This window comes from Musca vetustissima, unplaced genomic scaffold (assembly GCF_032173495.1).
Source record: "Musca vetustissima isolate MV318-11 ecotype Yass unplaced genomic scaffold, APGP_CSIRO_Mvet_v1 utg252912, whole genome shotgun sequence".
Taxonomy (NCBI): Eukaryota; Metazoa; Arthropoda; class Insecta; order Diptera; family Muscidae; genus Musca; species Musca vetustissima.
In genome coordinates, this window is record NW_026876790.1 from 1 (window position 1) to 9,535 (window position 9,535).

The 9,535-nt window shown below is 31.2% G+C and overlaps 1 protein-coding gene across 1 annotated transcript; it reads left to right on the forward strand.

Moving 5' to 3' along the window:
- Window positions 1-1,157: 1,157 nt before the first annotated feature.
- On the forward strand, window positions 1,158-8,837 carry LOC133321340 (homeobox protein Nkx-6.2-like; the record flags this gene model as incomplete). Its single annotated transcript, XM_061530432.1, has 2 exons — window positions 1,158-1,354; window positions 8,624-8,837. Coding segments are annotated over 2 exons (401 nt in total), but the record flags the coding sequence as incomplete, so codon positions are not given.
- Window positions 8,838-9,535: the final 698 nt, after the last annotated feature.

Here is a 9,535-nt window from a genome sequence, read left to right on the forward strand (position 1 = left end):
TTTTTTGCTTGGAAGATAAACAAATGAAAAGAAAAAAATAAAAAGACAAATTGCAGTTACTTTGGTATGGTTGGCAAAATTCACAATGAAAAGGTGTTGTTACCCCTCAAAATATTCGTCGGAGTTGTTACATATTTTCCATCAGCGTAAAATCTTTTGTCCGTTTAGCTCTGTTGACCCTAGATCTTTGACATTTTGAGAATCCGCATTTATGTTTCGCAATGGATATCAGAGTTCCTTGCTGATGTGTTTAGGGATCTCCGACTACCAAAATCAATTTGTGACTTATCACGAAAAGAGTATAGCAATCATGGTGTCAAGAGACGTTTAGAAGGTCCTCCCAGGTGTCCAAATATATAGAAAGTTTTATTTGGATGCTTGTGCAGAGAAAAAAAATTAATGAATATTTTCATAATTTCATTCATGGTTCATTTTTCCATATTGTACATGTACTTCGCTTTGAATATAAGTACAAATTCTTATGATCATGAGAAAGACGCAATTTTTTCCAAATAATGTAAACATTTCATTTAAATCGCAACTATTTTCCTATTTCGCTCTACTTTACCACTATTTGCGATCATTTTTTCTCTCTCTCTTTCTTGGTAAAAATACATGTATTCCTCCCAAGAAAAAAACCACCACCATACATTGTTCGGATGTGTTTTGGTATCGCTCTCCGCCTCTTTCCTTACTTAGTGGTTGTTGTTTATTTGACTACTGTTTCTGTTGCTAACAATAGCCGACTTTCAACATATTCGATTGTGACAAGTTTTGCATTTCATTGTTTATTTATTTCAGACACTCGACCTCTGCGTTGGTTTAACAAAATTCGCATATGTATTTTCCAAATTATTTTGATATAAATACTAAATACAATATATCAAACAATCCAAACCGAATGTTTGACATTGTATATGATTTGTTCTAATAGTGATCATGTGCATTCGCTGAAATGGTGAGGCATTATCCTGCCTTTTGCATTTTTTAAATTCTGGGGACTCTTTGTTGCCTTTATATTAAATATTTAAATCGAAGGAAAAAAATTTGAGAATGAATTCCATAAAATTATATAATACATTTTTTTTATAATTAATTTATTATTAAAAAAACTGTGTCGATTTTTCAATAATTAATTTTTAAATATTTAATTTCAGTGTCCGCCAATTTATCACAATCCCATCAACATCACCAGTCAAATGATAAGGATGGCAAAAAGAAACACACCCGCCCAACATTTAGTGGTCAACAAATCTTTGCGCTGGAAAAGACATTCGAACAAACCAAATATCTGGCTGGACCAGAAAGAGCTAAACTAGCATATGCCTTAGGAATGACTGAATCACAAGTTAAGGTGAGTTGAAAAAAATAATTATTATTTTTAAAAAATTGGTTAGAAACGAAAAAGGGATATTAAAAAAAAAAACAAATATAGTTGTGAGATTACAACAAAAAATGCTCTGAAAAAGACTGCTTCTTTAATAATACCAAATGTAGAAGATTGAAAGATTATAATTTACTTCCCAGACGACAAATGACATCAAATTATCATTTCTGACATAGATATCTAATTATCACTTTCCCTCATTGTATATATATCGATCATCCAAAATTAATAAATTTTAATATAAGTCGTTTATTTTGAAATATTGTAAGTGGTATTAATTTTGGTTTGTGGCTTTGTGCCTTTAAACATGATAGGATATATAACGTAATATATTTCGTTAACTTTTCTAGTAAACCAAAATTTTTACCAGAACCTAAAATGGACTTAAACCACTTTCAAAATAAACAACTTATATGGGATATACATTTTACCATGTTGTCTCAATATGATTTTGTATTCTCCATATAAAAAATAGTATTTTATTCCACCCAATTTCCTTTTGCTTCAATTCGTTTCCCTATCCTGTAAACCTCGATCTGCCATTGTCATCCTTCCTAGTCATCATAAACATTAACTTCATTCGTGTCATTCGCCCATAATCAGGCACGTGCTTTTGTGGTATTAAATAAATCCCATGTTGGCGTTTGTTTTCATTCAACAAAAATGGCTCAGAGGCTCAGGTGCGATGATGAGGATTTGTTCAAATAGCTGGGAGATTTGTTGCCGTTGTAATGATGATGCTCCCCATGAGGTGTGTCTGTGTAAAAGTAAATCGTGATTTCAACAAGGATTTTGTGTGTTTGGGAATATAAATTAAATGTGAAGAAAAAAGCCACAAATACAGTGATCGGCCTATTTTTGTTATAATAAATGGTGTTTAGTTAAATTATTTATCGATTTTTTTAATGACAGTACCTTTTATGAATTACAACAGTGAATTAAAATGATGCAGTGCGTTTTCCGCGAAATTCGAAAAGCGAACAATGAGAATTCATTGCGTACCATGGCAATGTGAGTTCTCAAAAATCGGATCAAACTAACACCACTTTACCATGAAGTGTAGGGGTCATCCGTCGTACAACCGGGGCCAGGCACCCAATGAATACTTTTTATTCCCACAAAACTACCAAAAAATGCTGTTGAAGCATTCAAATCCATATTTTGGAAGTGTCCCAAACGGAGTTTAAAAAACCTTTAAAAATCATACTGAACCATATTTTGAAAAAAAGAAAACATTTTAAGCATAAATATTCGCATTCTCATTATAATCATATTCAGTTGATGTTATAAAAATTGTGCCCTCTTAATTCGAAAAAAAATCTGACATTGTATTATTACTAATTAACATTTTCCAATTACGACATACATCCATGTGTTACAATCTAGATAAAAAACAATGTGTTGAGATTTTGCAGATTATAACAAATTTCATTTGAAATAAAATTTTCAATACAAAACACCACTCTCATGTTGTTCATATTAATTTACATAGTAATATGTAAGTTGGGGCGAAATCTACGACATGGCAGACTACAATTATCCTAGACATAATATGTAAGCCTCTGAAACTCCCCAAATGTAAATATTTGAATATCAGTTTTGTTTTTCTTCCCAAAATTGTTTGCATCCATTTGCAATTCAGTTCGAACATCATTTTTTTGCGTACAGTCCACTACTAACGAATACATGCATGCATGAATATGCATGATAACATTTCTAAACGTCCATTTGGAATTTTATGCAGTGGGGTTTATAGTTGGAGCCGAGTTCTTTACAGCCTAAGGGGTAGTATATTTGTTTGGAATTGCTGGCGATGGATGGAGTTGTTGCATCAAATTGAATCAAAATGTCAGTCGTTGCAGCAGCATGGAAATGTTGCTGGTTTTTGTTTGTCTGCATGTGAACTACGACGAATATAATGTGCTTAGAATATTTTATGGCATTCAGTAATGGAAGATGATAGCAATTTTTTGGTAATTTATCACAACATGTTTTATAAAGTGTATAGATATGTTAAAATGAGTGTTAAAATATTGAATACGATTATGGGACAGTTGTAGTTGTAGTAGTTTTATTTCTTCTCGTTTGGTTCAATGTTTTCTTCTTCATTATGTTTTGCCTCTTTTCTCCTTATTTACTTACATGTGTTAATATTCTGCTTTATCAGAAAAAATCATATACAATGTTAAACATTCCGTTGAGGTTGGTGTTCGTATCAACACTTTGATATATTTGATATATTGTATTTAGCATTTATATCGAAAGAAAATGGAAAATGCATATGCGAATTTTCTGACACCAATGAGCTGAAATAAAGACACAATGGCATGCAAAACTAGTCACAATCGAGTGAGTGAAAAGTCGCCGGTTGATAGCGACAAAAACAGTATTCACATAAACGGTTGCAAAAGTAACATTCACAATCAGGGTAGGCGGAGAGCGATACCAAAACAATGTCCAACAATGAGTGGTGTTGGTGTTTTTTGTTTTCTAGCGAGACATACATCTATTTTTGTCAGAAAGTGACAGAGAAAGGAAGATATGAGCAAATAGTGGTGAAGTAGACGAAAGTAGGAAAATAATTTTGATATTAACGAAAAGTTTACATATTTGAAATAATAATGGCTTTCTTATGATTATAGGAATTTTTTATTTTTTGTTGTACATTTTATGTTAATAAATGCTTAAATGTAGTTCACTTTTTAAAAAAGAAATATATCTTAATCTGTTTGTGAATAAGGAGGTAATGAGAAAGTGCTTTGGATGATAGGGAAGCTTTGAAAACCATGTGAAAGCAGGTGACTTGTGATAGTGTTATTTTTGTGTTGTTTTGAAAATTTGATGGGCTAGAGTAGTGGACGGGTTTAGGACCATAGACCTGAAACCGCTAGCTAAACTACAAATGAAATTATGAAAATATTCATTTAAATTTTTTCCTGTGCATATATTTGTACACATAACTCATATACATTTCTAGCTATTTAAGCATGTAAATACCCCAATAAATAATAATAAAAACTTCACACAAAATTTAACAATGATACAACAAAAAATAAAAACAAAATCTAATTTAAATTTTTTCATATCGTAAGATTCGTTTCTTCTTCTACAGTTATTTTTCCAATATTTTATTTATGAGACCTCCAACTTCATTGTAGTCGTTAAAGGAAACCCCAAAGGTGCTAGGATGCCACCAATAAAAAAAGAAACCACCAACTGACAAACAACATATGTATGTACTCGTATGTCATTAAATGGCCATAAGTTTCTCATGGCGTTTAATGACCGACGGACCGACCCATCATATATTTCATTGACATCCCATTGCGCTTTTGCGTGGTTAGTTTGTGTGTGGCATTATTGGTGTGGCAATAAAAAGAAACTGTTTAAAAGAACATTTTTTTCTGAAATGGAAATAAGTCAGCATTCAGAAAAGTTCGACTGCTTTAAATTTTAGTGATGTATTGTTGATTGTACATTGACATGTTAATGTCATAAATTTGTCATACATAATATATTGTTTAAATTTTGGGTTTTGTTGGTTGTTGGTCAGGTTGTAAATTTATTCGGAAGGGCATACAAAATTTTATTTTAAATTTCGAATAAGCCTTTTATTGAGTTCTTAATCTTAAACATAATTTTTAACATTTTATTGTAAAGGGAATTTGAAGGCGTCTTATAAAGAGAATAGGGTTTCTTCAAAGACGTTGCGTTTCTTCACAAATTTGTAGTTTCAAAATTGGTTTTTATACCTCATTTCAATTTTCAAGGGAAAATATAATTTTAAAAAATATCAATATCTGGGACTATACAAATATATAACCTCTTCGGCAACTTTATTTATCATTTTAGATATTGGATTAAAATAAATGACATAAATATTAAATTGATATACGACTGTGTTATTATGGCTACATAATTGACGGACTTAAAAGATGTGTTTATATATAAATTTAAATATTTTAATATATTTATTTATTTTATGATATTTATTTAAATATTTAAATTGCCTTTAAATGTATTACGAAAATCTATGTTCGCATTGTTCTCCTTATTCCACAATTCACTTGATACCTTGTCTTACATACCATCCACTTGTAATTCCTATTATTTCCCTGTCTCCGAACATAAAACAAGCACACAAGAAGTCCCCACCCCATTATTCTGGCATCATTAAGAAGAATTTTCATGGTCATTATTTTTGTGGCAACAGCTGTGACATACTAATTTGCCTTCAATGGCTATGTCTGTGTTTTGTTGCTTCCACATTATTTTGTGTGGAAGAGGAAAACAAACATTCCAACGATGTAAGAATGATAATGTCCTGAAGATACTTTAGGACAACATGATACGTTTACCAATGGTTAGCACCCTCTTAGGGCCAATGTAAATGTCCGGTCTTTATGTGTATGTAACCGTATGTTGTTTAATTGTCTTTAAATTAAGCTTTTCTGTCGTTAGTTGTGTGGACATTTTTCTTACAAAATATTAACAGAGATTTTTTTGAAGACTTGTACTAAGTACTTGCATTAAATCTATTTTTATAAAAATAATTGGTTCATCCTGAAAATGTTTCTGTATATTTAATTTCAATCTTCAAAACTTTGAATGCGCCCTACATTAAATTTGCCATTCCGTTAGCAACATCTCAAAATATTCATTGGAGATCCCAAAAACATTTAATTGTTAATGTTCATGCTCTGCGTTATTAGAACAACAATTCGGTTTGATATATTGTATTCAGCATTTATATCGAATTTTGTGACACCAATGCAGAAGTCGGTACAAGTGTCTGAAACAATGGATTGCAAAACTAGTCACAATTGAGTGAGTGGAATGTCGCGGTTCTTGTTGTTTTCATCCGAAATGACAATAATTAGACCGTTAGGAGTTTAAGAGAATAAACTATATATTTTCATAATTCGCAGGTGATATTTTCAAAATTTCTTTCATAAAATTTCTTTCCACAAAATGTCAACTTAGAGATATAACATAAAAAATATTCTCCATAACATTTCACTATAAGTCTCCAAACAACACAAATCACTATATCCAACATATATCAATAAACAAATACGATTCTAATTATACCCTACACAACTATATTGTCGAGGTATTATAGCTTTGTGCAGCCCCAGGAGTTTGTAACGCCGCGAAATATTGGTCCTAGACCCACCTTTAAGATACCGATCGTCATATCTCGACTACCTGAGTTGTTCTAGACATGTATGTCCGTCCGTCCATTATATTTGATAAACACGATACAGACCACAGTTATGGACCAATCTTCACGAAATTTTGCATGTAGAATGGGTTTGGTAAAGATTTGTTAATATTTAGGGGATGAAATGGACCAAATGCTTAATTTTTGTCGGTTTTTCTGGTCGCTCCAGAGGCCGCAATTATAGCCCAAACATCTCGAATTTTTACATGGAGAAGGGGATTGGACCAAAAAATAAACATGCCTGTTTTGATAAAGATCGGTCAATATTTAGCGGGTCAAATCGACCCTGACTTTTGTGTGAAAAATGACAAAATTTTTATTTTATAGCGTATATATTTATCCCTGATGGAGTGGTTGGCCTTTAAATTGATACCACTTATATTGTCGTATGGACTCGGATGTGGGAGTTACACGTAAATATTTACAGGTACTTACGTATTCAGATATTTTTTAATATACCATTTCCATACTCGAGAGCGGAAATATAGCGCTGATCGCTATGGAATGTTCCATGAGGTTCCAGTTATGATCAAATACAACGCCTATAATTTTCGATGATGATCAGATAATAATTTTGGGATGAAGTGGACCAAATTTTTTTTGTTTTTTTTTTCATTCAGTCTATAGGCTACAATTATAAGCCGAACACCACAACACAGCCCACGGTGAAGGTAATATGGAGAAGTAATTAGAAGGGCTGTACTGAATATTGGTAATATTCGGAAAATAAGTCAGTGTAACCTTTGTTGACCTCTAATCGGGCAAGAGGGTGCAACTATCAAGAAATATTACCCATGCTTAGAATAAAAATCCACAGAAAGATGGAGTTCTGTGGTAGTTGTGTAGGGTATCGTATGGTCGGCCGCGTCCGACTATACTATAATTTTCATAATGAGTTAATTTCTACTACAAGACTTAAGTGTGGGGTAAGATATTAATGGCAAAAAATGTCTACATCAAATTTCATTATGGGTATCCGACTAAATGAAATTGTTAGCTATATTATAAATTCATGAAATATCACCTGCCAATTGTATACACATTTTTTATAATTCGATAGTGGCCATTTTAAGAGTTGTTTCTATCAGGGATTAATTTCTACCACAGGTCTTTACTTTGGCAGAAAGGTGTATTGAGAAAAAAAAATTCCATCAACTTCCATAGGGAATCTCCGATCAAAAGACATCGATAGCTCCATAAAATGTCAAGAAGATATCACTTGAAAATCGGATATATATTCAAAATGTTGTTCTTCGTAACTTCGTAACCCCTTGGTCATATAAAATCGGCGGGACTCATACTTATTATTCGTCATATTTATTTACTTTAAAATTAGCCAAACAAAATACAAAGCTTTAATATTCTGTAAAACTTAACTTGTCCCAAAAACAATGTGCTTTACATATATATAAGAATATGTGTTGGAAATTGTTGTTGTTAGTCCAACAAGAACATTTGTTTGGGTTTTGTTAGGCAAGAAGGCAACACATGTGTAACAAAAAACCCGACAACAAGGATTCACATAAAGCTAATTTCAAAAAGAACAAAAAAATGGAATGAGAAAATGGAAACAAAAAATTGTATCTGAAAAAAAATTAGTCATGGTTTGTATAGACCGAAAAACGTCAGTTGGTGGCCCTGGACACAGATTGTGGTTTTTGGGTTGTTTTATTTTCTCTTAATTGAGGGTTAACCGGCGTTGATGAGGTTTATGGAAACTCAAGGCATGTGTTTATAATTGTGTCCGTGTGTGTGAAAAAATCTGTGTCATATATTGACCCAAGTATAAATAAAATTTTGGAAAACATAATGACTTTTTACACATATTGCCAAAAGGAACTAAAGGCCAAGGGAGAAAAATTTTAAAATATTATTTTTCCCCTAAAATTCGTTGTAAATATATCCCTTTTTCCGCTAATTACTTCACTCACACACACTACTACAAAAACCCCAAAAAATATAAATACAATTAAATTAATTTTTGTGTCTGTTTTTCTTTTGTATATTTTTAGGTTTGGTTTCAAAATCGTCGCACCAAATGGCGTAAACGTCATGCTGCTGAAATGGCCACGGCCAAGCGTAAACAGGACGATATTGGTGGCGACAATGGTGACGATTGCAGTGAACCCATGGACAGTGATAATGAAAGTTTAGACATCGATGAAAATCCGGCTCAGAGGAAACGAAATCGCATGGAAGACAATTATCGCCATTAGTTGTGCCCTGTTAGCTGCCAAAGGGGATGGAATTAAAGCTATTAAAATATTTTAGTAATTAAAACACACAGAAAATTTAAAACAAAAAATGAAACGAATTTAATTTGAAAATATTCTTATATACAAAAATAATGAAAAATTTCAACTATATACATTATATATTAATTTAAGTCCAATACAAATGATATTTTAGAGACTATTTTCACCAATAAGTAATTATCTAAGTTTTAGTTTTATACATTTTGTTTTAAAGTTTAGTTTTATTTTATTATTTTCAAAAAACAGCAACATAAAATGTTAAATAAATATTATATAAAAAAATATGCAAATACTATTTTGTTTAAATACTTTAAAAGTCTTTAGAAGACATTTATTATGTTAAAAAAAATTAAAAAACACTTTATATTTTATTGAAATTATTGTAAATAATTTTTTGTTTCTGCTAGAAAAAAAATAAGAAATATAAAAATTATAGCCACCAGGTATCTGGAACACATCATGTATTTTATTCATGGATTGAAACCAATATCGTTTTTTGAAATAAATTTCAATTTTACGTTCCATTTAAAAAAAAATATTTTTATAAATCAAAACTCCTTTCTAATTTTGAGTTTTAAATCTGAAAATCTTGTAATTGTATTCCAGAGGGCATTTCTCTAAATTTGTATATAAATAACAATTAATTATAATGATTAGCAACAACAATAA